The 27,485-nt window shown below is 39.6% G+C and overlaps 3 protein-coding genes and 6 non-coding genes across 14 annotated transcripts; 4 read left to right on the top strand and 5 right to left on the bottom strand.

Annotated features, from left to right (window-relative positions):
* Window positions 1–363: 363 nt before the first annotated feature.
* hspa8 (heat shock protein 8) lies at window positions 364–5,903 on the bottom strand. The gene is made up of 9 exons (XM_064351116.1): window positions 5,745–5,903; window positions 3,809–4,022; window positions 3,298–3,503; window positions 3,051–3,203; window positions 2,174–2,729; window positions 1,767–1,969; window positions 1,324–1,522; window positions 978–1,210; window positions 364–789 (listed from the first exon to the last, which is right to left on the bottom strand). The coding sequence occupies exons 2-9, from the start codon at window positions 4,011–4,013 to the stop codon at window positions 595–597; spliced, it is 1,950 nt and encodes a 649-aa protein (XP_064207186.1). The 5' UTR covers window positions 4,014–4,022; window positions 5,745–5,903; the 3' UTR covers window positions 364–594.
* On the bottom strand, window positions 1,630–1,727 carry LOC135264379 (small nucleolar RNA SNORD14). Its single transcript, XR_010332698.1, has one exon. It is a non-coding gene; the product is annotated as a small nucleolar RNA SNORD14 (small nucleolar RNA).
* On the bottom strand, window positions 2,039–2,135 carry LOC135264380 (small nucleolar RNA SNORD14). The gene has a single exon (XR_010332699.1). It is a non-coding gene; the product is annotated as a small nucleolar RNA SNORD14 (small nucleolar RNA).
* LOC135264378 (small nucleolar RNA SNORD14) lies at window positions 3,595–3,691 on the bottom strand. The gene has a single exon (XR_010332697.1). It is a non-coding gene; the product is annotated as a small nucleolar RNA SNORD14 (small nucleolar RNA).
* Window positions 5,904–7,989: 2,086 nt separating the features above from the next.
* Window positions 7,990–26,279, bottom strand: LOC135263290 (cytotoxic and regulatory T-cell molecule). 6 transcript variants are annotated; one of them, XM_064351121.1, is made up of 12 exons: window positions 25,726–26,279; window positions 15,813–15,931; window positions 13,951–14,097; window positions 13,393–13,545; window positions 13,099–13,218; window positions 12,227–12,388; window positions 11,018–11,125; window positions 10,487–10,555; window positions 9,620–9,688; window positions 9,163–9,312; window positions 8,667–8,771; window positions 7,990–8,543 (listed from the first exon to the last, which is right to left on the bottom strand). In XM_064351121.1, the coding sequence occupies exons 3-12, from the start codon at window positions 14,093–14,095 to the stop codon at window positions 8,386–8,388; spliced, it is 1,239 nt and encodes a 412-aa protein (XP_064207191.1). In that variant the 5' UTR covers window positions 14,096–14,097; window positions 15,813–15,931; window positions 25,726–26,279; the 3' UTR covers window positions 7,990–8,385. The 6 variants fall into 6 exon arrangements, with proteins under 6 accessions (XP_064207191.1, XP_064207190.1, XP_064207189.1 ...); XM_064351120.1 differs by lacking the exon at window positions 25,726–26,279 and adding an exon at window positions 20,229–20,427; XM_064351119.1 differs by lacking the exon at window positions 25,726–26,279 and adding an exon at window positions 19,430–20,427.
* LOC135263288 (heat shock cognate 71 kDa protein-like) lies at window positions 20,432–24,113 on the top strand. Its single transcript, XM_064351115.1, has 8 exons — window positions 20,432–20,636; window positions 20,972–21,177; window positions 21,270–21,422; window positions 21,721–22,276; window positions 22,478–22,680; window positions 22,925–23,123; window positions 23,225–23,457; window positions 23,682–24,113. The coding sequence occupies exons 1-8, from the start codon at window positions 20,432–20,434 to the stop codon at window positions 23,877–23,879; spliced, it is 1,953 nt and encodes a 650-aa protein (XP_064207185.1). The 3' UTR covers window positions 23,880–24,113.
* LOC135264382 (small nucleolar RNA SNORD14) lies at window positions 20,783–20,879 on the top strand. The gene has a single exon (XR_010332701.1). It is a non-coding gene; the product is annotated as a small nucleolar RNA SNORD14 (small nucleolar RNA).
* Window positions 22,312–22,408, top strand: LOC135264381 (small nucleolar RNA SNORD14). The gene has a single exon (XR_010332700.1). It is a non-coding gene; the product is annotated as a small nucleolar RNA SNORD14 (small nucleolar RNA).
* LOC135264377 (small nucleolar RNA SNORD14) lies at window positions 22,720–22,817 on the top strand. The gene has a single exon (XR_010332696.1). It is a non-coding gene; the product is annotated as a small nucleolar RNA SNORD14 (small nucleolar RNA).
* Window positions 26,280–27,485: the final 1,206 nt, after the last annotated feature.

Here is a 27,485-nt window from a genome sequence, read left to right on the forward strand (position 1 = left end):
GTAGCAAGAAAAAAAGAATCCATGCAGTACTTCCACAATGGTTTCACACCATTTAGTTTCCAAGGCTTCAATGTACACCATCTTAAAATACTGAAACCATGAGTACAGGCTCTAAATGATATACCACAAAAATGATTCCGTTAAGCTTATCCAGAGTTACTTTTCCTCAGCAATTTATTTCAAAACATTTGCTGAGCACAGATGTTATCCCAGAAGGTTAAATATTTTTGATTTTCAAAAAAAGGCACAAATGAGAAAGGAAGTCACATTTTATTTTGAACAGGCATTTTCAAGGCAGCAACAGTGGAGACTGAAAATCCTTATAAAAACAATGAAAAAACTGCTGCTTTATGTAGTTGAAAAACAAAACAAACGCAGTTTTGTGTGATAAAAAGCAGTTAACTTTTTTGATCCCTGGTATCCTGTTTTAACTGGCACTGTGGCAGAGATTTAAAGCAGACACTAACCAAAATACTTGAATTGGAATTCAGTGATAAAGACTCAGTGAGTGAATCCTTCAAATTGCACAAAGTAGAAATAAGCCACAGTAAACATTGCTCAGGAGAAAGAGGTAGCTGCCTGACAGGGAATGGTTTAGTCGACTTCCTCAATGGTTGGTCCAGAGGATCCACCACCAGGTGCAGCGCCAGCCCCTGGGAAGCCACCAGGCATCCCTTCTGGCATTCCCCCTGGCATACCCCCAGCACTCTGGTACAGCTTTGTGATGATGGGGTTGCACACCTTCTCCAGCTCCTTCTGTTGATGCTCGTACTCATCCTTTTCAGCAGTCTATTTCAAATAGGAAAATAAAATTCATAGGTTGAAGTACTGCAATTTCAGGGGAAAGCAACAACTAAACAAGTCATGCAAGTGGAGTCAATGTCCAAACAACTCCATGTCCAGTTTTAAGCCATTACTGCAAACTATTCTAACAAACTTAACAGTTTAAGACTTCCCAAAAACAGGCCACATCATACCTGGTTCTTGTCCAGCCAGCCAATTACTTCATTGCACTTCTCCAGGATCTTCTGCTTGTCCTCATCACTGATCTTACCCTGAAGTTTCTCATCCTCAACAGTGGATTTCATGTTGAATGCGTAGGACTCCAGTGCATTTTTGGAGGACACCTTATCGCGCTGCACATCATCCTCAGCCTTGTACTTCTCTGCCTCCTGGACCATGCGCTCAATGTCCTCCTTGCTGAGACGACCTGGATTTCAATTAAATGTAGGCAGACTGATCAGACAATTCACACACACCATGCTAAAAGTAGATCAGAGATCAACGAATTGCTTGCTTACATTATTTATTATAGCATTTTACCTTTGTCATTGGTGATTGTGATCTTGTTCTCCTTGCCAGTGCTCTTGTCAACCGCAGAGACATTCATGATGCCATTGGCGTCAATGTCAAAGGTGACTTCGATCTGGGGAACACCACGGGGTGCTGGGGGAATGCCTGTCAGCTCAAACTTGCCCAGCAAGTTGTTGTCCTTTGTCATGGCTCTTTCACCTTCATAGACCTGTATAAAAATCACTAGTTAATAACTTGACATAATCCCCCATTATTTGACAACCATTTTCACTGACACAAGATGACATGACCAATAGGTCAGCTCTGCCTCAATGCTCGCTCAGACATCCAAGGAAGTTAACTTGGGCCATCTTTGGTCTTTCAACCTCTGGTGGAAACTACGAATGACTTAGGAATCAACTTCATCACAGCGAACAATCAGGAAAACACCACAATCCCATTCAAACTCTCACCTGGATGAGCACACCAGGTTGGTTGTCTGAGTAGGTGGTGAAGGTCTGGGTCTGCTTTGTGGGAATGGTTGTGTTGCGCTTTATCAGAACGGTCATGACGCCACCAGCTGTCTCAATACCCAGAGACAGAGGGGTGACATCAAGCAGCAGCAGATCTTGAACGTTCTCAGACTTGTCACCAGACAGGATAGCAGCCTGGACCGCTGTCAATAAGGAAAAGGGGCATCACTCACACTGAAAATAAGAGTTCAGCTCCATATATTACTGTGGTCTCGCTCAGACATCCAAGGAAGGTACTTGGGCCATCTCTGGTCTTTCAACCTCTGGTGGAAACTACGAATGACTTAGGAATCAACTTCATCACAGCAAGAGTATATGACAGTTAACAAACGGATAATGAGTATTACCTGCACCATAAGCGACAGCTTCATCAGGGTTGATGCTCTTGTTGAGCTCCTTGCCATTGAAGAAATCTTGCAGCAGTTTCTGGATCTTGGGGATTCGCGTAGAGCCGCCCACCAGGACAATGTCGTGGACCTGGGCTTTGTCCATCTTGGCATCACGGAGAGACTTCTCGACCGGATCCAAGGTGCCACGGAACAGGTCAGCGTTCAGCTCCTCAAAACGAGCCCTGGTAATGGAGGTGTAGAAGTCGATGCCCTCGTACAAGGAGTCAATTTCGATACTGGCCTGGGTGCTGGAGGACAGGGTGCGCTTGGCTCTCTCACAGGCGGTGCGGAGACGGCGGACAGCTCTCTTGTTGTCGCTGATGTCCTTCTTGTACTTGCGCTTGAACTCGGCAATGAAGTGGTTGACCATGCGATTATCGAAGTCTTCACCACCCAAATGAGTGTCTCCAGCCGTCGACTTCACTTCAAAGATTCCATCCTCGATGGTCAGGATGGAGACATCAAACGTGCCACCACCGAGATCAAAAATAAGGACGTTGCGTTCTGCACCAACCTGGAAAATTAAGGGGTTTAAAGTTTTTTCTATCATAATTGGACATCCATGGAACGCACTTAGATAATCTCTGGTCATTTGATGTCTTGTTGAAATCACAGGACTTATGAATACACTCCAGTGAACATTTATGTATGCATGTAAAAACATGTAATTCCTAGTTTTACCCAAATGATCAACCAGTTCTACATACTACCCCACCCCAATTACACACAATTTTTACATCAAACAATTTCTGTTCTTCTTCATTTTATTCATTTATCTATTTTACTTTCTGAAACTTCCATCTACCTTCATATGGAAGTAAAATGTAAGTCTTACCTTCTTGTCCAATCCATAAGCAATAGCAGCAGCAGTTGGTTCATTGATGATTCGCAGAACATTTAGACCTGAAATTGTACCGGCGTCCTTGGTAGCTTGCCGCTGGGAATCATTGAAGTAAGCTGGTACCGTCACAACAGCGTTTGTAACAGTCTGAAATAAGGAGAATTAACATAATGATGCACAATTACAACAGCAGGTCCTTCAAAACATCTCCCTTCAAACTCAGGCACTGAACAAAACTTACCTTTCCTAGATAGGCTTCCGCAATTTCTTTCATCTTGACCAGCACCATGGATGAGATCTCCTCAGGAAAGAAGGTTTTCTTCTCTGCTTTATATTCAACTTCCACTTTTGGACGACCGCCATCATTGACAACATTAAATGGCCAATGTTTCATGTCAGACTGCACAACAGAATCTTCAAACCTTCTGCCAATTAGACGCTTGGCATCTGTCAAAAACAGTTCAACAAATAAAATCTCCATTAAGATGGTGTCCTGCACTTGATTTCAATCTGGGTTCACAAGCTTACTAATGGCTGCTCACTCAGACATCCAAGGAAGGTACTTGGGCCATCTTTGGTCTTTCAACCTCTGGTGGAAACTACGAATGACTTAGGAATCAACTTCATCACAGTGAGCCACAAAGTACTTTAAAGATCATATACCCAACAAGAAACTTCGTGGAAATCACAAAAAACGGGAGTAAGCAGTAATTTACAGAAATTAAAGACCTTATACTGTATTTAAAACTTACCAAACACTGTGTTGGTGGGGTTCATTGCAACCTGATTCTTTGCAGCGTCTCCAATCAGCCGCTCAGTATCGGTGAAAGCTACATAGCTGGGTGTGGTCCTGTTTCCCTGATCGTTGGCAATGATCTCAACTTTGCCATGCTGGAAGACACCTACGCAGGAGTAGGTTGTCCCCAGATCAATACCGACTGCTGGTCCCTTTGACATATTGCCTACCTGAAGGAAAGTGGGGGATAAAATGTGTCTGCATCAGAACATCCATAAAAGGAAGATGACAAATGACACACAAACAATTAAATACACTGAATTTTGAAACTTTAACATACTACTTGGGCTAAGTTGAACATCTAAATTAAGTTTACATAATGCACTCAACACCCAGCTAAACAAACAATTAAACTACCCAGATGATACTGATATTCAAATTTTGCAACAATGACACTGATACCTATTTCAGAATGGATTACAGAATTGTGCATCTTCTAATTCATTCTGCTGGCATGGACCTCCTTCCTGAACAGCTCAGAAACCATTTTTAAGTGACATTCTTAAATGTTTTCCATGCACAAAACTGGCTAATGTAGCCAAATCTGGAAAGCATTTAAACACCAATGAAAAGTATTGCAACACCAGAGGTTTTAATGTCAAAACAATTTCGGGCTGGGCAATATACTTTAATGATATTTATAGTATGCATTAAAGATCACTGCCACCGGGCGCTGTATTGCCTTCTTTTAGTCTTTTTCATTAATTAAACCTGACGCAGTAATAAACATCTAAACTTCAAACGTAGCTTGAATTGTTTCCAGGAAAAACGTGAATACTTCTCTGCAGGGTGTTGATAATACAGCCAAGATGTTAACATTTAAACCCCATAAATTGTTAGCCAGGTTTCTGTTGCCTCATTGAACTGCTATCAAAACAGGATTAACAACTAATTTAGCCAAGACCCTGTAAATGACTTTGAACTGAAGCGAAGTAGAAACTAGTTTTTGGTGAGAAATGTACCGTCTCGCTAGCATTTACACTGTCTGTGCTCCAAATCTCCATTTTGCCCACACTACCACATCCCCGCAAGGTTAACTACGCAAATTCGTCGATGGTTTTTGGTAACCGATTCTCGCCTATTTGATCGCCTACACCCCTTCAGCTCTATCTTTGCTTAACTACATTTCCCTGCGCGAGAAAAAATTTGCCCAAGGCGCGAAAGTATCCTACTACCACTAGCTAGAACATTCTACAGAAACTAACGTTAGTTGCATGACTCGATTTCGCAAGCCTCCCAAAGTCAGATGGGATTGCGTAACGTCACGTTCTGGAAACTTCTCAACAATCCGTTCGTAGCAACACTTTCTATGGACACGTCGGTTAGTTAAGAAACTGACCTAATAATAGAAGGTGACCATACAGCCACCCTACGTTATTTTATCTTGTCGTGCTACTGCGAATACTGGTTTAGTCGGTGTCACCTTCAAACATCGACAGTTGGCAAGGTAGAAATTTGCTTTAAGCGACTTGCTAAAACCCCAATTTACAGCAGTCACGCCAGCTTGTTGGGTAACGTGTGGCAGGTCTAACGTTAACTGGCTACACCTTCAACGTGCAGATTCAGTCCACCACCAAGCTAAAATCGATTTAAATGTTCGTTTTACCGGGACACAGTTTACGTTAATGTTAGCTAACTTGGCTGGCTATCGTTGGCGACCACAGTCCACGGGGTCTTACTCGGGTTGAGTCACTTAACATTACCGGTACAAAGTATACAAAAATACAACATTAGGCAACTGTCTAATTGTAACTTTACAATTAGTCTACCCAACTGACTGCAGACAATCGACCCGATATTAGTTAGCTAACTAGCAATCCTTCATCGTAGTATTCCTGAAATAATTAAAAATGTCTTCATAACGTACTGTGAATTTCAGTTATTATACTCACTTAAAATAACTGCTGTCGAAGACAAGATACGATATTGATGATTTGTGGCACCGTACAATGGAGCCGTTTCCTGCGCCTTGCCTATTTAAAGAGAAAGGACCGTGGAACGTTCGAGAACATATATATAGTACAATCCATAGCCAATCACGTGCCAGGGCTGTAACTGACAAGCAAACGCAAATGCAGAGGTCATTACATAAAAGATACTTGTCGCTGATTGCATTGATCCAGGCAGTTCCCGCCCGGTTGTATTTCGCTTTCTTTATGGTTTAGCGGCGCTGTCAAATGTCAGATTAAATCCAAAATTATGGAAGGGAGGTAAAAGCAATGGAATAAAAGGCGTCAATTATACAAACTGAAAGAAGAGTGGGATGGACGAGAAGTGTTGGACAAAATAATATGAAGTTATATGCGACAAATTACACGACATGACTACTTTCGTTAACATAAAACGTTAGCTAGCCTACTGTGTCACAAGCATTGTGGTGCCCTGAAACCGGGGTGGGGGTATATACAAAGTGCAGTCATTGTTACATGGTGAAACAGAAATGTATTTTAAAAACGTATTTTAATAAAAACTGCGACACCAGGGAATACGGCGTCGCAGACACCGCTGGTGTAGCCGTCTTCGCAACATAACTGCGTAGGATCGTGTATCAGATTTCAGTGCTTCGCAGTTACACCAGAGACTAAAAAAATAGAGTTACACCAGTGTTTACACCTGTAACTCACATGGGTGCACGGGCTGGGATTGAGTAGAGGGCTTCAGTCTGGATGGGGCTAACCATTATGTCTCATAGGCTAGTAAAATGACTTTAAAGTAGCCTAAACTTAATCCAGTATTTTACCCAGAGCCAGTTGCAGCGATGCAAGGATTGGGACAATTTGCTCTGACCTCCCTGTTCCAATTAGATTAAAAATGTTAAATGTTTTTAAATGTTGCGTAAGTGACAGAAGGAATCAGTCGTTATTTGGTATAGGGAAACTGGGAATTGTCCCTTGTTTGGGACCAGAAACAATTGAACGTGTGTTGACTTACTGTACAGTGAGGCGTAGTAGGCCTATAATCAATTTGGCTCTGTTCTGGGTGTTAGGAACTGCGAAAATTCATTTTGAAATTAATTAATCTGCTTTGAGGAGGAAATCTCTAACTGCAATGACCACTCCGTTACAGTAGGTGGTGGTATCTGTCAAGAGGAGTGCTTAAAGCCAACCGAAGACGGAAGAATTACGATTTACCCAATGTACTGTATACTGTTCAATAGATTTACCCTACATTCCAAAGCACACCCTTAACCCTCTATACACATAAGAACACCGACAAATTACTTGAATATTATTAGGGGCAAACTGCCTATTTGTCACTTCGCTTACATTATATGCCAGAGGGAAAGTATGTGCACTTAGAACATACCATAAGCATGCTGTACTTAAACATTAATACTGAAGCACTAAGGTTTGTACATCTTTAATATAAGGGTAAAACGGAATCCTTTGAACCTAAGAAGTAATAAAATGGCGGGAAATATAAAGGATTTATGTCTTTGTAGCTGCTTATCGTGGTTAGCTTCATCACTCTGCCACCATTTGCTGGAGAAGCAGAGACTAATGTCAGGAAACATCTGGGACAAATCTTTGAACTGGAACTTATTTATTTCCAATGAATCACAAGCTATCCTTGTTCAAGCTGAAGAAAATACCAAAAAACATGCATTTAATAAATGTCTGGTGTTTGTTGTTTGAATTATGTTGTGGTAAGCGACCCCTTTAAACATTCCTGTGATCATCTTTAAAAAGTATTTAAATATAAGGTAGGCTATATGGTGATGGGAAATTGAGTAATTTATATTTTATCTGAATACCAACTAAATACTATGTCAAGACAAATGCTAATTTCAATGAACAAGGTGTACCATGCTTTTTAGCCTCAAATGACCAGCGATCAATGCCCAGAGATCAATTTGAGTGTAGGACACAAAATGCAGCTCTTTGCCTCCTTGAACTGCATACTGTATGACAAAGCATCTGATGGATTAGGACTGTTTATGGTGTAACATATCTGACAGAGATGGTGGAGTTCTAGGACTCTCTACTTTATAATCTTAATTCTAATTAAGGGAAAAGGCCTACACCTCTATGGCCATATTCTCAAATCAGCAGTGAAGAAACTGGATAAAACACAATTTCATTAGTGGAGACTCACATGCAAATTCACTTAAATGCATGCAAGGAACTAATTACGAAGTTAAAATAAGATGCATTTAATAAATCGGTAAACAGTAAAATAAATAAATAATTGCTATAAAACATTCACACAAATACAAATGCAAAACAAAATTGCATACAGACAGAATCATTGGCATGATTCCTTAAAGAGAGGTTGGCTAACAGGAGCTTATTGCTTCTATTCCTCCAGGAACTTGTCAGCAGTCTTCATGTTTTTTTTTTTGTTTTGTTTTTTGTTTTTTTTTTGTTTTGTTTGTTTTTTATTTTGCTCCATGCAAAGGAAAAAAAAAACTTTGACTGCCAGATGATAGCTTGTTGGTGCCCAGTGCAAATCTGCTGATAATTTACTCAGTCCATGTGAGAAAGTACAGTAAAACCACCAATCACATCCTTGTACAGTGTCTGGTGGTAGCTCCTACAGTTCTGTCTCCTTTATCTGAGTGCAAGTGGTCACTACACACGGGTTTCGGCTGTCCCTCTGAATATCAGCGGACTCTCCATTCTGAACATTAGTTGCTGCCTCAGCAGGAGCTTCCTCAGCTATGTATCTTGTAAAGTTGGTATTTTGATATCCTGCAAGAGAAGAGAGAAACAAAACGTTGCAGTCATTTTAAGGGTGCTGTAGTATCTTCAGTGCTTGCTGAGCATGATTTTGTAATTGGCAGTATTTTTAAGCTGCCAAATTCAGACATTTACCTGGGTTAATTACACTAGTCTGGAGCTTTCTTTCTTGAGACTGCTTTTCTTCATGGCTTGATTTTGATTTGCTACTCTCCAGTGATTGTTCAGAATTTTCATTTTCTGGAATGAGAAAAATAACAACAATTAAAATACTCATAATAAATAACAAGGATAATAAAATCTATTATTATTATCATTATTATTATTATTATTATTATTATACAAAACAAGAGAACTAAATAGTAAAAGTATTGATTACTAAAATATTGAATATAATGCATACATATTGATTTTGATATATATTTACCTGGTATATTGATTTCAGAACTAACATAGTTTTGTGGGGGTTCAGTTTTATGTAGCTAAGAAACATATGCTGATCATAAGACATGTCATTTTAAGAAACTAGTGGGTTTGTATTTAATGCCTATCCCTGGAGTCTGAATGAATGTTAAAGCCCAGTAAAAGATGGAACAGCTGTTCCCAGAGTCCGATGTTTGCACTTGCTCACCTAACTTCCAGATCACGTGAGCTTTTCGCAGCTTGATCAAGAAGAAAATGACCACCACCAGCAGGCCAAGGATGAGACAAGTCACAAGGAAAATGAGTACTGGGGCACTCTGTCTCTCGCTATCTCTCTGGTCCCATTCATTTTGAGGCTCTGAAGGTGATAATGTTGCTGTTATTCTCTAGCCAAGCACTTGTTACAACTCTTAGTTTTTACAAAGGTCCATGAGTACATCTGAGCAACGTACAGTTTGTATGTGGAGTGGTTGTTGATCAATTGTTGAAATGTTATTGACATGCAAACCAAAATAAGTGCATTTATATTAGAGGCATTTGTAATTGTTTTTTCTCTACAGTGGTAAATGTACCACATCAATGATAATGGAATCTCAATTTCATTAACTCAAATTCTCTGTACAAAGGAAAAGGAACAGTTTTTGAAAGACCGAGACAGCGCTTACCTCCAACACTGGAGTTGGTGCTGGTGTTTGTTAATGCTGATATGGTGGTCACTGCTGCTGTAGTATTACCTGTAAAGACATTGTGTACTGAAGTATGTGTTCTGGTTCTCAGTTTAGTTCAGCTTGGTCTATTTTTTGTTTCAGAACAAATTGCAGGGGTGCACTTCCACCACCAGGAGGCCTTTTATCTTATGAATTTAAATGAATCCAGTAGAGTCTGGTGGTGTGCATTAATTACAGCAAAAGACACAACAACTAAAAATACAGTTGAGATTTTACTTTGATCTAAAATGAGGAAATTTTATTTGAAATGTGAAAATACATAAACAGGCATTATTGACCCTTTAGTTTGATGAATTCTCCAAAATATGCCTATATTTCCCCCACCAAGTGATAAAACAAACCATAGTTTAAAATTAACTCTATATTGCCTTGTTAGCACACATTTCGTAAAAAATAAAAACATTCATTTGAGGTGTAATTTCACACATTTCATGCACCAGAGGGAAAAATACATTACAATGTTGTTTGAATTGTAAACATTCACCAATGTCAGTAAGCCTGAGTGTTCTGTGCACCTTACTTTAAAAATGGCCTAATGGCCTGGTTTCATGTTTAAAATTCATACAGAAACTTTCTTGTGGTTTGCTGCATTTGTGCACCTGACAGTGTGAGCAGTGGTCTTCTCTTTCACATGAACATAAGTACTGAAATGACCTTTCAAAACTGTGATTATTTATTCTCTGCAGTAGTAAATGTACCACATGAATGATAATGGAATCTCAATTTCAGAAAATAGATGTTTTAACTCAAATTCTCTGTACCAAAGGAAAAAGACAGTGTTTGAAAGACAAAGACAACGCTTACCTCCAAAACTGGAGTTGGTGCTGGTGTTTGTTAATGCTGATATGGTGGTCACTGCTACTGTGGGGTTACCTGTAAAAAATATTGAGTACTGAAGTATGTTTTTGCGCAGTTTAATTCAGATATGTCTATTTTTTCATTTCAGAACAAACTACAGGGGTGCACTTCCACCACCAGGAAGCATTTCATCTTATGAATTTAAACCCAATCCAGTCTGGTGATGTGCATTACTTAAAACTAAAAATACAGTTGAGATTTTACTTTGATCTAAAATGAGTAAATTTTATTTGAAATCTGAAAATACATAAACAGGCATTATTGACCCTTTCATTTGATAAATTCCCCAAAATATGCCTATATTTTCTCCACCAAGTGATCAAACAAACATGGACATACGTACTGAAATGGCCTTTAAAAACATCTTTCCCAGAAATTAAAGGACAGCTTAAATATTCAGGGTTTAAAGAAATCCAAGAAATATACATTTGTGGTTATAACAGATGGTGTCTGTGCACAGGAAATGCATCTACTCACTGTCAGTGCCAGAGTGAGGGTCGATGGTTGATTGTGTTGCTTGCTCTGTTGTATCAGCTGTACTGGACCAATATCCTACTGTTGCAGATGAGAATTGTTCTTCTGTAGCTGTGAAAAACATGGGCTTTATTTGAAATTACAGTTCACATGACTCATTTGTAAATTTGAACATCTGTAATATCACATGAAGCTATGAATGCTTCTGTCTCTAAAGGTAACGTACAGTTAATTATCATAAAGTGCTGTAATCCTGCACAATCTAACAAAATGACATTAGACATAAAATGTCTATGAGAAAGAATCAGACCAAAATCTTTAGGCAGAGACTGTTGTTATGGGAAGTATTGTAATTTGCTGAACAGTAGGATATCTGAACGAGAATGGTGACTGCAAGTACCACAAAATGTCTCTGGAGCAGTAGCTCAAACACTTACTCTTTGTGCATTGCTATGCATTTTCACCGTAATTATCACTTTTCTACACTCTGAACAGAGAAGAGATCACAAGATGTCAAAATGTCCCCCTTCGGACTGTTGTCAGAGTGTCCATATTAAGAAGTTGTGACTTGAGGGGAAAATACCGAAGGGTACGTAATGGATTGTGTTTTCCCCCATGCACTCAGGCCACGAAGCCACATGCTTTCACTTCCTGTTCCTCAAAGTGACCAGTTTGCAGAAGAACGGCAGTCAGCAGATTTATTGTAAATATTGTGACTTCTCTTTGATGTTGGCGAAATGTTACTGGGGGTGGACATGGGAGAGGGGTATGAGAGTTCCTGCTGAACCATTCAAACGAAACTCTCATTGTCTTAAGGGAATTATTTGAATCTTGCTAGAACCAATATAAAGGTTTGATGATTGGTTTGGTTAGACTTGTACATTTCTTTCAATTTAGTTTTTTTATTGATGCTATTTTAAAAAATATGTGTAGGTTACCACATAGTTATCAATCAATATGTGATGTTTTCAGTCGTGAAAAAGGCCAATAGCAAATCAGCATTTTGAAATCAGTGAAATCAGTGAAATCACAAGTTGGACTTTCTTGTTACATCTGACCACAAAATTCTCTGCATTCTCAGAATTTTATACCCTCAGACAACCACCAAAGCTTCCTTCTAAACTTCACTAATATTATGTACTGAAATAATATCTAGCACAGTCACAAAACTAATGGTGCAAGCAGGGAATCCTTTGAAAAAAACACACTTACAATCTTTTGTAATAGATATGAAGTTCATCAGATGGGAGTTCAAGGCTTGGTGGTGAATAATACACTTCACAGTAACCCTCCTCTTGAGAGCTTGGACTAGGATTATGTCCACCGATGAGCATTTGTCAGGATTTACACCACACTGGTACTGGGCGTGGGGAGCTAAACCATAAAAATGAAAAATAAATACATTTGTCAATCTGTCATTCACAAGTCCATATATTTTATTTGGTATGTGAAAATCAAAACTAGAGCAACAGCAATAATAACAGCTACAACTACATTGCCAAGAATACTTCATTAAGTCAGTTGATTAACTCAGTTAGATCTGTTACTCTGCCTTCCTGAGATTCACTGGGGAAATACAGACTTTCGGTTCAGTTATTTTTGGTGAGAACTGGCAGGAGTTGTAGGGGATTCACTAAGGGTGTTTATTGTTCTGTTGCCTCATATCTCTATTTGTATATCTTTGACCTTTCCAGGTAACCACCCCATCTCTGTTTTTTGTGTATTCATTTTGTCCATTCTCCAATTACAGCATTAACAAGAATATTACACAATATTGTAAAACTTAATTTTCACTCCCCCCCCCCCCCCCAAGACAAACATAAAAAGTTATGTTTTTTATTTTTTTTGTTGCTAATAGTTTGAATATTTTAAGTACAATTGAAATATTGGAAATGTCAACCATTTCTCATAGGTTTGGTCACTATCCACCAAGTTTGTAAGCATTACTCATATATGAAGTATGGAAGAAGCTCTTTCAATGATATGACATAGCATTCAATGATATAATTGAGATGTATTTTAGAATAAAATGGCCATGGTGAAATCTTTTACTCTGCATTAGAGAGCGTTTATTGAGCACTCACCATCAAGCTGTAACCCACTTTCAAATCGCCAAGATATTCTGGGAGGAGAAGAGTTTGCCTCAGCTGAACATTTGATTGCGGTCCTGTCTTCATGCTCAGTCATCTCCAGTTTAGGGAAACCTTGGGAGTCACAGATATCATTTTTCAGGGTTTAGCTCTCCTAGTTCTGCCTGATACTTTCACACAAGAAACTATGTTTAACAACTGGTTAAGCATAAATACATTTTCCAATGTATTTCAACAATAAATTCTAAGAAAAAAAATGGACTCCATGAAATGAAAAATGATTCTTACCTACAACTGTCACTTTGAATCGCTTTGTTATGACTGGGTGGGTGTATTGTAAGCATGTGTAATGGCCTCCATCTTTAAAATTGACATTCGCCATGCTAATTGTATATTCTGAGTGGGAAAAGGTGACAAGCCTGTAGCGTTCGTCCCGAAGGGCTGAAAATTAAGAAGAAACCATCCACTTAGAAAACATACTGAAATAGCAGTACAGAATATCTAGGCCAGTAAATCATCTTAACTGACATATGAGAGGACATTGTTTCCTAAATCGATTCGGCAAATGCTGTGTATACTACAAGGTTGCCAGATGTAGCTATCCTTATGTCATATATTAAATTCCCAAATGTTGGGACTACACATTCATTTTCCACAAAACGAAGGAAGCATAGCCAAAAGGATCGAGTAAACATTAAAATAATAAAAATAAAAATTAAAAGAATAAAAATTAAGTATGGCATGTAAAAGAACCTTTTCACATTAGGGGACTTGGGGTCAAAAACTGTTCACATGGACAAACAGAAATCCACACAGATAAGAGATGTATAGTAATTTCATGCTCACCTTTATGGCTGTTGAAGAATATCACAAACCCATTAGGATTTTTCCATTCTAAATGTGTGACATTGGCAACATGAATTGAACACCTGAGTATTAGTGTGTCCCCCTCCATCACAGTTATGTTTTCTGTTTTCAAAGCCGTCGCCATGCCTAAAAGGTGAAAGGTAAGACAACTATTTACCAAGGTGACATTAAAAAAAGATTTTATCTCTAACTGGACAATAACATTCACAGCTGTTTGCCTCACAGGCAGCACATCACCCAGTAAGCACCATAAGTGTTAACTGACTGCCCCATTGAGCATAACAAAAAGTATGATAACTGAAATGGTTTATTAATTAACATTTCAAACACCTGAAACAATCTGCAGTCTACCATATTTCTGTGGGAAGCTAAATAAAGTGTGTGTGTGTGCTGGGGAAGGGGGGGGGGGGGGCGGATATGTAAAGAACAGTAGCGATAACTGGGCAGTGTGGGGTGCAGGCTAGCAGAGGTGGGGTGCTAAAGCCTTTTCCACAGATTGGTGTGCACACATTGGTGATTCATTAGCAGGGGTTTTGTGTTAAATGTGGCTCAGTGCTCTGAATCATAGCTCTGCCCACTGGCTGTGTGGCCACAGGGGCTGTAATGGAAAGTGGAAAACAGCAGAAGTTCCGACTGATAGTGTCACACAGGTCTGGGGGTGGGAGTGTGAGGAGAGATGGGGGGGCTCTGCTATCAAAATATTTGTCACACGTCTGCTGCTACACATTTCACTGCAGCCTCAACTGCAACAGGAAACCGTGTGGTGTAGAGAGAAGCTCCTCACATGAACAACTTGAAAGTAAACGCAAGGGCTCAAATGGAGAAGCATAACCATATTTGATTTTGCATTCTGAGGAACATTCTCTCTTTTTTGCCTTTGATTTGCTTTCCTTTACTTTGCTTTGCTGTTTTGTTCATGCTTTGAACATTGGTGCAACGGGGGAAACTGACACCCACTGCTAGGTGGGCTTGGAATATTTTTCAGCAATAAGGTTGCACAATTTTCTCACACTTTGTGTGGGACACATCAGACCACATACCATTAGTAATATGTTGAATGTGATGCATACAAAAGAATTAGCATATGGGTTTTGGCTCTGAAAACAGCAGCTCCTCTACAAATTGTTTCTGAACACCATTATATATAATCTGTAGTTCCTATTTTCCATGCAAATGTGTCATTTTAAAAAGCACACCTATAAACAATGTTTTTAGACACTGTCAATAAAGTGCGAGTTATAGTGCCCAGGATATTATGTTGCACTTTGGTATATGCAGCTTGAAAATCTAAAATAAATGGCAGCCACTGAACTATGCAGATGATGCCCACAGTAAAGACTGCTACACCACACAGCTATACACACTACAAACCATAAGTGTAATCTAAATGTAAATGTAGAAATGATTGGAAGAACATATTGTGTTAATGAAATAAGCACTGTTCAATAATTTTTTAGCTTTAGGCAATGGTAACTGTAATGAGTTAGACTTTACCAAGATGAGTGTCTTGGGCAGCTATCGAATACACATTATACAACATAATTTTATATGAAATTTGATAGGGAAATTCTTTAGACCAGTGGTTCCCAAGACTTCCCCCCCCCTCCATTTTCCAAATCCACCACCATTCTTTTCACTTCCACCACCTTCACTGACAAACATTTAAAAACTGGTGCAGAATCTTTCGTCACATTAAAACTTAAGGTCTACAGTACACAATGATTGCATGCCTCATAGGTAAACTGTACTTTTATGTACATGCAATCTAAATGTAAATGTTGGTGATCAGGTCGTTGTCAGAAAGAACAGCACAGTATGTACACAACTGAAGAATAACCAACCAGCAATATTATGGAGTCCATTTCATTGCAGTCACCAACAGTTATCGTACGATCATCATAAGCTTTCACCATGCAGCATCTGCTGGTGTGGAAACCAAGCTTTTTTCCATCACCAGGATCTGAAATATGTTTGAATAAAAGGTTTGTTGCATGAAAAAAAGGCTCTACTCACCCCTTACAACAAGGACTAGAAAGCAAATCTGTAGCTGCAGTAACATCATCACACCGTCAGGCAGAAGCGAACTACCAAAGACGCTTCCTGTTTCAGAGACTTTATTCAATTCTCCATGACATCACTACACACATAGTCTATGGGTTTTCCAGAAGAAAAAGTTCAATTCAGGTTCAAAGAATTTTGCTTTTTGCTATGAATAGATTGGAATTGTTTTAGTCTTACATACATATGGGTCCATTTTTAGCTGTTTAATTTCTCACCAAATAAACCAACATTGAATCACTGTATTGATTAGTTCATTAATTTGACAGATTAATAAATAGTCCAATTAAGTTTTTAACAAATCAGTTGTGGTGATTTTTGTTATTGTCAAATAAAATGTATTCATTTGAAGGATGAATTATTTTACTGCACTTGACATAAGATTAGGTGTCTAGATGTCAGCAAATTCCACTATATCCCGTAGCCAGCGTGAAGATAAAATAAGGTAATTTGCTGATTACTCCACTGTTGTTAGTCTGTTTGGTGATAAGGACACCTGTCATGGGCCTGTAATGGATGACTTTCTACAGTGGTGTGATGATGCCTTTCTACAGCTTAATGTTTTAAAAACTAAAAATATGACCATTGGTTTTAGATACAAACCCTGTGCCACTACTCAAAAAATAATTAAGGGCCAAGAAGTAGACAGTGTAAAAAGAGTTACAAAAGTCTGGGCACTATTACTGATTGTAAGTTGTCCTTTAATGTAAATACTGATGCATTGCAAAAGACAGCATTTATTTTGCTTAAGGAAGCTCAGATCTTTTAATATTGACACGACCCTGATGATGATGGTTTATAAGTCTTTTACTGAGTCCATTTTAAGTCTCAATATACGTTGGTGTGCTAATTTGAATGTCATACATAGGAATTTACCTAACCATACTGTTGATCAGTACAGAAAGATAATTGGAGTAAAACAGAAGCTTCTGTTGGAGCTGTTTGACAGAAAGGCCATGCGAAAGTCTCAGGCCACCCCTCTAGACTTGAACCATCCACTGCATTTTGAATTTTTTTCCCTCTATCCTTCAGCGCTTTTGGCTGCCAAAGATTAAGACTAACTGATACAGAAATGATCTTGTTCCTTCAGCCATGGGTGTATTAAACAAATTGAAATCAGGAAACCGTGGTAGGCACTAAGCTATTTATATGAGGTAGGGGTGTATGTTTTTTCTGCGTGTTTCATATCATACTGTCAGTTGATTCTTTTATGTTTTTGTACTGTATTTCATCTTAATGCTGCATCTCAATTGCCCTCTGGGATTATAACAATAAAGTATGAATCTGATTAATAAAGTAGATTTTAAATGCCAAATTGGTATCGTTTGGCTTCATTCTTAACTCCAATTTCTCTTGTGTTCTATGAGCTAATACACAAATCATGGAATGTAGACAAATCTTTTCTTTTCAAACAAAGAGAATGTATACGTCAAGTCAAACAGATTTCTTTCATCCCATGTTGTCCCTGTTCCAGCCATTACAAAAACTAGTATGGAAGTGTTTCTTTCAGTAGCCTAATCACTCAAACAAACCCATTTCATACAATAACTATCAATCCGGAACTTTTAGCTACCGCGGGCAGAAGCAATCCAAGGTGGGGTGTCATGGAATGCACTGTACAGTGTCATCACTTACTGTTACAAATAAAATTTCCCTTTTGTATTCCACAAATGTGAGCCAGAAAAACTCAATTTTTGCTTGGTGATTCAGAAAATGTACAATGAAGTAGGCCTAATCTCATACAGAACTCATCCAGAGTTTACACAGATTACTCATTGCTAAGAAAAGCAAAGCATAGAACCCCGAGCATTATTTCCTGTAGGCCTACTACATATTCTAAACAGGATAAATTATCCTGCATGAGCCTTGGAATTTGATAAGGGACCCAGTTTAATTAGTTCTAAAATTGCTGTTTGTATAGCCTATGTGTTGTAAAGATATTCAGCAAACAGAGATAAAATATTGTGCCTTTCCAAAATAAAATAAAAATAAGACAATGTTAAAACGTTGGTAAGTCATGCTCATTGTTTTGCATTAACCGACAGTTTACAGAAAGTTCAACCCACTGGCATTTCAAACTCAAATTTCCTTGGTCATTTGGATTCCTATTTTAAGGAAGCTATGCCCACGCACACACCTACGTGAAGTACTGCATAGCCTACTGCATAGGCTACTGTAGCTAGTGTGGGTGTTGAAAATCGCTAGCCAAAAAAGGGCATCCGTTGTCACAAAGACCACCAATAACCAGACATGTTCAGGGTGTCAAATTGCATAAGGTATTAAAGGTGTCGCGTAAACTGTAAGTTTGTTGATGATATAACGTCATGATACAACTAAAAAATAAAAATCACTAACCAGCTTGAAATAATGCACCTTTATGTAAAGCTTTGGAATTGTGCAGAAGATTCTAGTTCGTGTAGCCCATATCAACGGTATCCTGTTGCTAGTTTGATGTCGTACGTAACTGTAGGGAAAATCCACTTCAGTTTCATCCCTTTAGAATGTTCGAGTGCTTATGTCGCAAATATACGGGACTAAATTCAGAGCTGAAAAGAGCAGAGCTGTATGTCTGTCCTGCTGAAAATGAACATACGAACCTCACTGAAATTAACAGGCTAGGCTAACAGCCGAATCATCACCCCTACACGAGACTACTTCAAAATGCAACTCTTGTAGTACTTATCGCCATCTAGTGGGGCCATTTATGTTACAAATTAAATGAAACTGCATCACCAACTAAAATAGTAGGCTAGGCAAAATAAAATAGCCGTTAGCTATTAAACTTACACTTGCCATATAATAGCACGCTATCGTGTTCATATTTTACTGTTAACTGTGTGAGGTGACGTAGTACACCAAACCGATTAGCTACAGAAAGAACTAGAACATTTCCGTGTTATTTCAGTCACTAATCTCTCCACACCACTGATTGCTCTACCCTGTCCTCTTTTCGAGGATTTTATGTAGAATAAAACAGCGTCCGTGTGACTGAACCAATCAGAGGCTGAATATTGTTGAGTGATATAAATAAATTAATGATGCTCCAATCCGACGTTGTAACTGCACAGAGAAAGGCTTTTCTCTTGACTGGGAGAAAGCCGATTGGTTCTTGAGATCGTACAGTGATACAGAAAGGGTAACTGAACATCTCTACATCTCAGGTTCAGGCTCTTCTCATTGCGTGCTAGGCGGAGACTGCGGGCAGCTCTTTGTTAACAAGACTCCATCCATCAGAAAACAGGTAACGTTGATTTAAATGTAATGTGCACTTTAGTAAGCCGAAGCAAATTAATTTACATTGAATGGAAGTACATGTGATCAGGTTTTGTATAAATGGCTATATCAATTTGTATGTCGCATTTGCACGCACGTTAAAATCGTCATCTTATATTTTACGTACTGTTTTCTTTGTTGGTTTAGTTCAATCCCGCCACGGTCATTTTCGTAAACTGACATGAATTTGCTCAGCGAAGCAGCTGGATTACTACACGACCGCTCTTGGTTACCGGCGAATGGCCGCAGATGCGGGTCTCCCACTGCAGTAGAATTCATGCTTTGTCCTTCAGAGATACGAGTGGGGGAGGGTGGTAGCACGTGCTTGGTAGCAGATGGCAAGGGATGATCATATTTAATCGCGTTAGGTGCCTCGTCACATTCAGCACAGAAGCGTGGGAGCCATATTAACATGAAATCTTAAAATCAATAAAATTAAATATTTTTTGTAAGAATGTCCGCATTTTGTTGGCAACGATACAAACAGGCCTACATATGTCGCCTATATTTTTATAATAATCGTGTATTTAACAGATTACATATTGATCTAACGTTTTGAATGTAGACGTGGCTATTCTTTACAACAACATCTATTTAAAAATAGTTTAATGAATACGAGCAAGTGACGCAATGCACTGTCCGATAAAAGGAAATGTCCTTGGAAGCACAGTGTGGTTGCAATGTGATAATCACGTGTTGGCCTGAGCGAGGCGAGCATCCTCCAAGGGACTGCAGCCTCCATTTCCCCATTGCATTTAAAAATGTAAGCTGGAATTGTTTGACCTTAGCAAGCTGCGATTGAATATGCTATAACAATAGTGTTTCATTTATCTAAAAGCAGAACGCATAATTAATTTAATTTACTTGTAAAGCAGCTTTGCTTTATTAATAATCGTTTTAATGTAATAAAATAACATCATAGTCACCTCAGGTGTTGGTTTGGACTCGTTGAGTTGTGTTTTTATCGGTAAATTGAAACCTGAGCTGAAAATTTTTAAAAGAAGCGTTAACAGGATTGCTTAGCAACTCGGCGTGAATTGCACGGTGCAGTATCTGAATAGTCATTGCTGCCCCCTACAGGACTGTTATGCTTAATGCGTATTTGACTGTCCCTCTCGGCACAGGAACCATGTCCAAGGGAACGGCAGTTGGTATTGATCTGGGGACAACCTACTCCTGCGTAGGTGTCTTCCAGCATGGCAAAGTTGAGATCATTGCCAACGATCAGGGAAACAGGACCACACCCAGCTATGTAGCATTCACCGATAGTGAGCGACTGATTGGAGACGCTGCAAAGAATCAGGTTGCAATGAACCCCACCAACACAGTGTTTGGTAAGTTTTAAATACAGTATAAGGTCTTTAATTGCTGTACATTGCTACATACCCATGTTTTTTTGTAACTTATGTTGCCCTCAAAAAATCATGTGATTTCCACCAAGTTTCTTGTTGGGTATATGATCTTTAAAGTACTTTGTGGCTCACAGTGATGAAGTTGATTCCTAAGTCATTCGTAGTTTCCACCAGAGGTTGAAAAACCAAAGACGGCCCAAGTACCTTCCTTGGATGTCTGAGTGAGCAGCCATTAGTAAGCTTGTTAAGCCAGATTGAAATCTAGTGCAGGTCACCATCTTAACATAGAGTTTTTTATATTGGACTGTTCTTAACAGATGCCAAGCGTCTAATTGGCAGAAGGTTTGAAGATTCTGTTGTGCAGTCTGACATGAAGCATTGGCCGTTCAACGTTGTCAATGACAACAGTCGTCCTAAAGTGGAAGTTGAATACAAAGGGGAGACCAAAACCTTCTACCCTGAGGAGATCTCATCCATGGTGCTGGTCAAGATGAAAGAAATTGCGGAAGCCTATCTAGGAAAGGTAAGTTTTGTTCAGTGCCTGAGTTTGAAGTGAGATGTTTTGAAGGTCTTGCTTTTGTAATTGTGCATCATTGTTAATTCTCCTTAATTCAGGCTGTTACAAACGCTGTTGTGACGGTACCAGCTTACTTCAATGATTCCCAGCGGCAAGCTACCAAGGACGCCGGTACAATTTCAGGTCTAAATGTTTTGCGAATCATCAATGAACCAACTGCTGCTGCTATTGCTTATGGATTGGACAAGAAGGTAAGACTTTCATTTTACTTCCATATAAAACTTGATGGAAGTTTCAGAAAGTAATGTGGATAAGTGAATAAAATTGAGAAGTATAACAGAAATTGTTAGATGCAAAAATCGTTTGTTACTGGTTATAGGTTATTTGGGTAAAACCTGGAATTACATGTTTTTACATGCATGCATAAATGTTCAGTCCTGTGCTTTCTCAAGAAATATAATGACTAGAGATGATATATGTACTTTCCATGAATGTGTGGTGGATGTCTTATTTATGGGGAAAAAAAGCTAAAACCCCTTAATTTTCCAGGTTGGTTCAGAACGCAACGTCCTTATTTTTGATCTCGGTGGTGGCACGTTTGATGTCTCCATCCTGACCATCGAGGATGGAATCTTTGAAGTGAAGTCGACGGCTGGAGACACTCATCTGGGTGGTGAAGACTTCGATAATCGCATGGTCAACCACTTCATTGCCGAGTTCAAGCGTAAGTACAAGAAGGACATCAGCGACAACAAGAGAGCTGTCCGCCGTCTCCGCACCGCCTGTGAGAGAGCCAAGCGCACCCTGTCCTCCAGCACCCAGGCCAGTATTGAAATTGACTCCTTGTACGAGGGCATCGACTTCTACACCTCCATTACCAGGGCTCGTTTTGAGGAGCTGAACGCTGACCTGTTCCGTGGCACCTTGGATCCGGTCGAGAAGTCTCTCCGTGATGCCAAGTTGGACAAAGCCCAGATCCACGACATTGTCCTGGTCGGCGGCTCTACGCGAATCCCCAAGATCCAGAAACTGCTGCAAGATTTCTTCAATGGCAAGGAGCTCAACAAGAGCATCAACCCTGATGAAGCTGTCGCTTATGGTGCAGGTAATGCTCAATATCAGTTTAACTGTCATATACTCTTGCTGTGATGAAGTTGATTCCTAAGTCATTCGTAGTTTCCACCAGAGGTTGAAAGACCAGAGATGGCCCAAGTACCTTCCTTGGATGTCTGAGCGAGACCACAGTAATATATGGAGCTGAACTCTTATTTTCAGTGTGAGTGATGCCCCTTTTCCTTATTGACAGCGGTCCAGGCTGCTATCCTGTCTGGTGACAAGTCTGAGAACGTTCAAGATCTGCTGCTGCTTGATGTCACCCCTCTGTCTCTGGGTATTGAGACAGCTGGTGGCGTCATGACCGTTCTGATAAAGCGCAACACAACCATTCCCACAAAACAGACCCAGACCTTCACCACCTACTCAGACAACCAACCCGGTGTGCTCATCCAGGTGAGAGTTTGAATGGGATTGTGGTGTTTTCCTGATTGTTCGCTGTGATGAAGTTGATTCCTAAGTCATTCGTAGTTTCCACCAGAGGTTGAAAGACCAAAGATGGCCCAAGTTACCTTCCTTGGATGTCTGAGCGAGCATTGAGGCAGAGCTGACCTATTGATCATGTCATCTTGTGTCAGTGAAAATGGTTGTCAAATAATGGGGGATTATGTCAAGTTATTAACTAGTGATTTTTATACAGGTCTATGAAGGTGAAAGAGCCATGACAAAGGACAACAACTTGCTGGGCAAGTTTGAGCTGACAGGCATTCCCCCAGCACCCCGTGGTGTTCCGCAGATCGAAGTCACCTTTGACATTGACGCCAATGGCATCATGAATGTCTCTGCGGTTGACAAGAGCACTGGCAAGGAGAACAAGATCACAATCACCAATGACAAAGGTACAGGGGGGAATTTTACAGGGGGGTTAAAAGTATATGCTTACCTTGACTACATGCCGTGAGTGTTGGAATTCCTCAATCTGAATGTTGAATGCAAACAGGTCGTCTCAGCAAGGAGGACATTGAGCGCATGGTCCAGGAGGCAGAGAAGTACAAGGCTGAGGATGATGTGCAGCGCGATAAGGTGTCCTCCAAAAATTCTCTGGAGTCCTATGCCTTCAACATGAAATCCACCGTGGAGGATGAGAAGTTGCAGGGCAAGATTAGTGAAGAGGACAAACAAAAGATCTTGGACAAGTGCAATGAGATCATCAGCTGGCTGGACAAGAATCAGGTGTGGGCACATTTGCATTCCACCAGTAGTCTTAAGCCTTGCTAGTTCGTCTTCCTATTTGAAGAATTCATTGTAAATGGATAGAAATAGGTGTTGCCTAACCCAAATATTTTGGCAGATCCAGTTGTGTAAAAATTAAAATCATGCAAGGCGCCCCTGAACATATGTATTATGATTTACACAGTAATTCATTGAAATTGACTGTAATTTTGTTTCTCTGTCAGACTGCGGAGAAGGAAGAGTTTGAGCATCAACAGCAGGAGCTGGAGAAGGTGTGCAACCCCATCATCACCAAGTTGTACCAGAGTGCTGGGGGTATGCCAGGGGGAATGCCAGGTGGAATGCCTGGAGGGTTCCCAGGAGCGGGGGGTGCTCCCACTGGTGGTGGTTCCTCAGGGCCAACTATTGAGGAAGTCGATTAAAGATAATGTTGATGTGGCAACAAATGTGCTAATGTGCAGGGGCCCAAATTGTACGCCAAAGCTGGACATTGGCTGATCATTATTTATTGAAACAGAATATAGCTGCTTTGTTCTCAATACTTGAACATGCCCACTGTAGACACTGCAGTGTAGTATGGTGTGAACTCTCCAAGTCAGGAGTTCCAGTGTATTAAAAAAAAAAAAAAAAAAAACTTAAATGTTGAACTTGCTTTATTTAATAGTGTATGCGTTTTGAGTCTAATTTCCACTCACATTGTAATAGAGGGCACATTTGCACATATGCAGTTCTAATTATCTTTTTTGATGATTCAATTTATGTACTCTTTTTAAAATTAGGTAGTTCATGTATGAAAGGATGTATTAGGTATTTACGAAAGTATGAATGTCATCCAGCTTCACATTGGTAGATATGGGCCATTTGGGTCTAAAGCCAGACAATATTAAAGTAGCTAAATCAGCTTGTACAGCAACAATGTTTCTAGAGGCTATAGTACAATATATATAGTAGAACTCATGCTGTACGGTTTACATTGAGAGTAGCAGTCTCAGGTTACATGGTCCAGAGAAGAGTATTCCAACTATAAACATTTGGATAATTTCTTGAATTTGGTAATATTAATCTAAACAAACTGTAGGTACATCACTAAAAGCTACTTGTACATTTTCTTGCTTTAAACCACAAACTGCAGAATATCCTATAAATATGCTTTGGTCTGCATCTGATGCCACACTGGGGCTCATTCTTGCACTGGAACAGTGCTTTGGAAGAGCCGCTCCACAGCCTAGTCTACAATTTGCTAGTTCTGACAAAATATATACACGCATTTATCAACATTTTTGCATTATAACCCCGATGAATTTAAATCCGAAAGATTCAGGTTCACCTGTAGAATTTTAGAGATCGTAACCGATAGGGGACGAGTTGGTCGGGCAATGCCGGTCCTGGAGGGCCAGTGTATGATTTTACCAATCACCCAGGTTAAACGAGCCGATTGGCTTTATACAGCAACACCAGTTCACTCCTAATTAGATCACAGTAAAACGTTTCCTACAGGGGACACAATAACTTCATCTGTCATTTGTGCGCTTAAAACATTTTGCCAAATGTCAGAGGGCATACATTTTAGGAGGAATCTATTACGGCCCCAAGTTAAAATCAAAGCTAGAAACGGATACGACGCTCGCTGCACCTCTGGTTTAGAAGTAGGCTGCAAGTCCAGGCACAGCTTACCTAAATGAGGTGCAAGTGAAACCAGTAGTTCATAGAGGTCCCCGATTTGGATAATAATAATAGCCATATTAAACAATGCTAATCCGACATTTTATAAATTGCTTGTTTAACAGGAGCCATTGCTGTGGCTGAAGGTTTACCTTCAATTACACTAAAGTCTAACAAAACAATCGCCACATGACATGTAAAGGGAGTTTTTTTTTTTTGTTTGTTTGTTTTTTTTAATTCAATGACTGCAACAATGCAATCATCCCACTCAAATTCCAGTTTGCCAATCAGGCTTAATCACTGACCCGCAAGATTAGTCTACGGCTGCGTTCGAATAGTCAAAAAAATTACGTCTTATGTCTTTTCCTAACCACTTTTCCTTGACCTCGATGGAAAACGTCATGAGGTCAAGGAAAGATGTGAAGGAGAATTCATAATGACTTAGCACCGCGGTTGTCTTTTCCTAAGAGAATCCGACTGCACTTACACTAGGCTACGTAATTATGCGACGGCTAATGTTATTGACGTGGGTCTGTCGTGGTGAAACTACAGTGTTCCGAAAATTGACTACTAAAAGCGCATCTACTTCGCCCCGTGCGTTCTTACCTTGTTGTTTCATGCAGGCTATATAAACGTGGACAATCCGGTGAAAAATATTACTTCATTACCAAGGCTGGAATTGAAATGAAAAAAAGGAATATCAGGCTACCAGTCACAAAAGTGAAACGATTGTCATGTTGAGAATGGTTGCTCACACTCACCCTCCTGTCCACTCATATGTATCGACATGAATCCCAATTAGTATGATTGTATGAAAATAATTGTTAAATTTAATGCAAAATAGGCATAACATGTTAGGCCTACAAATCTAGCCTACTACTGTACATATCATTCTTAAGTTTCAAACATGTTGAATTAAAAACATCATCCGGCTAAAAACGTCTCATATCCCTTTTTCTGGAAAGACAGACTTCTGTGTTATGGTTAATATGCTGATTATGATCTGATATAAGCCTATGCATATAATACCACCACACAACTCATGTTGATCGTTTGTTTTCGTGAACGACCGCATGGTGCGTCGCTTTAAATGTTGCTGCTGAATTGTGGGACGGTATTATCTCCTTTCCTTTCGTTTCCTTTCGGTTCAGTGTGCCCTATGCTAAAGATATATGGACAAAATATGTTAAAAAAAAATATATATATATATATATATTTAAAAAAAATGTGGACAACGCTACTGTGACGTCACCCATTTACTCTCCGTGGGTCTCTAAAACACGTTTTGAAGCTCAATGGCGGGCGCGGCCATGTTGTCGATTTGGAGCCAAAACCATAGAGTTAAGCGGTCTTGTGATTTTTACAATGTGATTGACAGTCCGGTGCGGAAAAGCCCATCAACCTGAATGAACTTGAGGCTAGCTGACTGTCTGCCGTTATCTTTTAAAATATATTATCAAATGTTTACGGAGTTTAATTTTCATCCGTGACTGTACTGTGTCATGTAGGCTAATCACGTTTTATGTATGACATTAAAAATAGAATTATGTTCAGTTATCTTCAATTTATGTTTCTCAGCAAAACGAATATGCTTAGCTAGCATATCAGCTTGCCAGTGAGCTAGGTAGGTTATCCGTGGTTAGCTCACGCATTAGCAATATGAACCACAGGGGAAGAACATCGATTGATGGTCAATCAATCAGAGATGTGTAGGCTACTGGTGATTTGACTAGGCTAATTTTCGTATAACTGTCTGGTAGACCTGCTGTTAACCGAGCAAGTTATCGTCGTAGGCTTTCGCCACAGTCAGTTAATGAGCCAGTAACTGCTACTAGCTAGGCTACTCCATCGCCGTTTGTGGTGTTCACTTGCTGGGTGACGCTAGCTGACCGATCGTTCGCAAGTCACTTTCTATCGAATAAAAATTAACACTGTCAGCGGTGATTAACAAATCTACCAAGTATTTTAAGAACTGATCTGCAGGCGTGTAAATTTGACAACGCAATTGTACAGCTGGTGCACGAAGACAAAAATAATGTACATTGAATTTCTAATTATTAGGCTATTTTTTTCTTCTTCTTGTAAATCATCAAAACCAATGGAGAAAAGCCAATATACGCAAGGAGCCCCCAGGACCGATTCTGAGAACCACTGTCTTAAATACTCTCGTCGGACTCTTAAATGCTAAAAAAACATGTTCCTTTCTAAATGCCAGTCTTACAAAGATGGTTCATTTCGTTAAATTCTGTGCGTGTGATTCCATCGTGTGTTGTACGTTCTTCAGCAAATAAACCGGCTTAAGACTCTTAATTCGCTTCCTGAAACTGAAAATTTTGAAGTGTTTATCCCAAAATCTGGATTATAGT

This window comes from Anguilla rostrata, chromosome 9 (genome assembly GCF_018555375.3).
Source record: "Anguilla rostrata isolate EN2019 chromosome 9, ASM1855537v3, whole genome shotgun sequence".
NCBI lineage: Eukaryota > Metazoa > Chordata > Actinopteri > Anguilliformes > Anguillidae > Anguilla > Anguilla rostrata.

What these genes read in the sequence shown, in the direction of transcription:
- hspa8 (XM_064351116.1), bottom strand. Translation starts at nt 4,013, where the DNA reads ATGTCAAAGGGACCAGCAGTCGGTATTGATCTGGGGACAACCTACTCC. An exon ending in CGGAAGCCTATCTAGGAAAG is followed by an intron (nt 3,204 to 3,297) that starts GTAAGTTTTGTT and finishes TCCTTATTTCAG; the next exon opens with ACTGTTACAAACGCTGTTGT. An exon ending in CTTATGGATTGGACAAGAAG is followed by an intron (nt 2,730 to 3,050) that starts GTAAGACTTACA and finishes TTAATTTTCCAG; the next exon opens with GTTGGTGCAGAACGCAACGT.
- LOC135263290 (XM_064351117.1), bottom strand. Translation starts at nt 16,033, where the DNA reads ATGATGTTACTGCAGCTACAGATTTGCTTTCTAGTCCTTGTTGTAAGG. An exon ending in ATTCAAAGTGACAGTTGTAG is followed by an intron (nt 13,219 to 13,392) that starts GTAAGAATCATT and finishes GTGACTCCCAAG; the next exon opens with GTTTCCCTAAACTGGAGATG. An exon ending in AAGTGGGTTACAGCTTGATG is followed by an intron (nt 12,389 to 13,098) that starts GTGAGTGCTCAA and finishes TTTATGGTTTAG; the next exon opens with CTCCCCACGCCCAGTACCAG.
- LOC135263288 (XM_064351115.1), top strand. Translation starts at nt 20,432, where the DNA reads ATGTCCAAGGGAACGGCAGTTGGTATTGATCTGGGGACAACCTACTCC. An exon ending in CGGAAGCCTATCTAGGAAAG is followed by an intron (nt 21,178 to 21,269) that starts GTAAGTTTTGTT and finishes TCCTTAATTCAG; the next exon opens with GCTGTTACAAACGCTGTTGT. An exon ending in CACAATCACCAATGACAAAG is followed by an intron (nt 23,124 to 23,224) that starts GTACAGGGGGGA and finishes GAATGCAAACAG; the next exon opens with GTCGTCTCAGCAAGGAGGAC.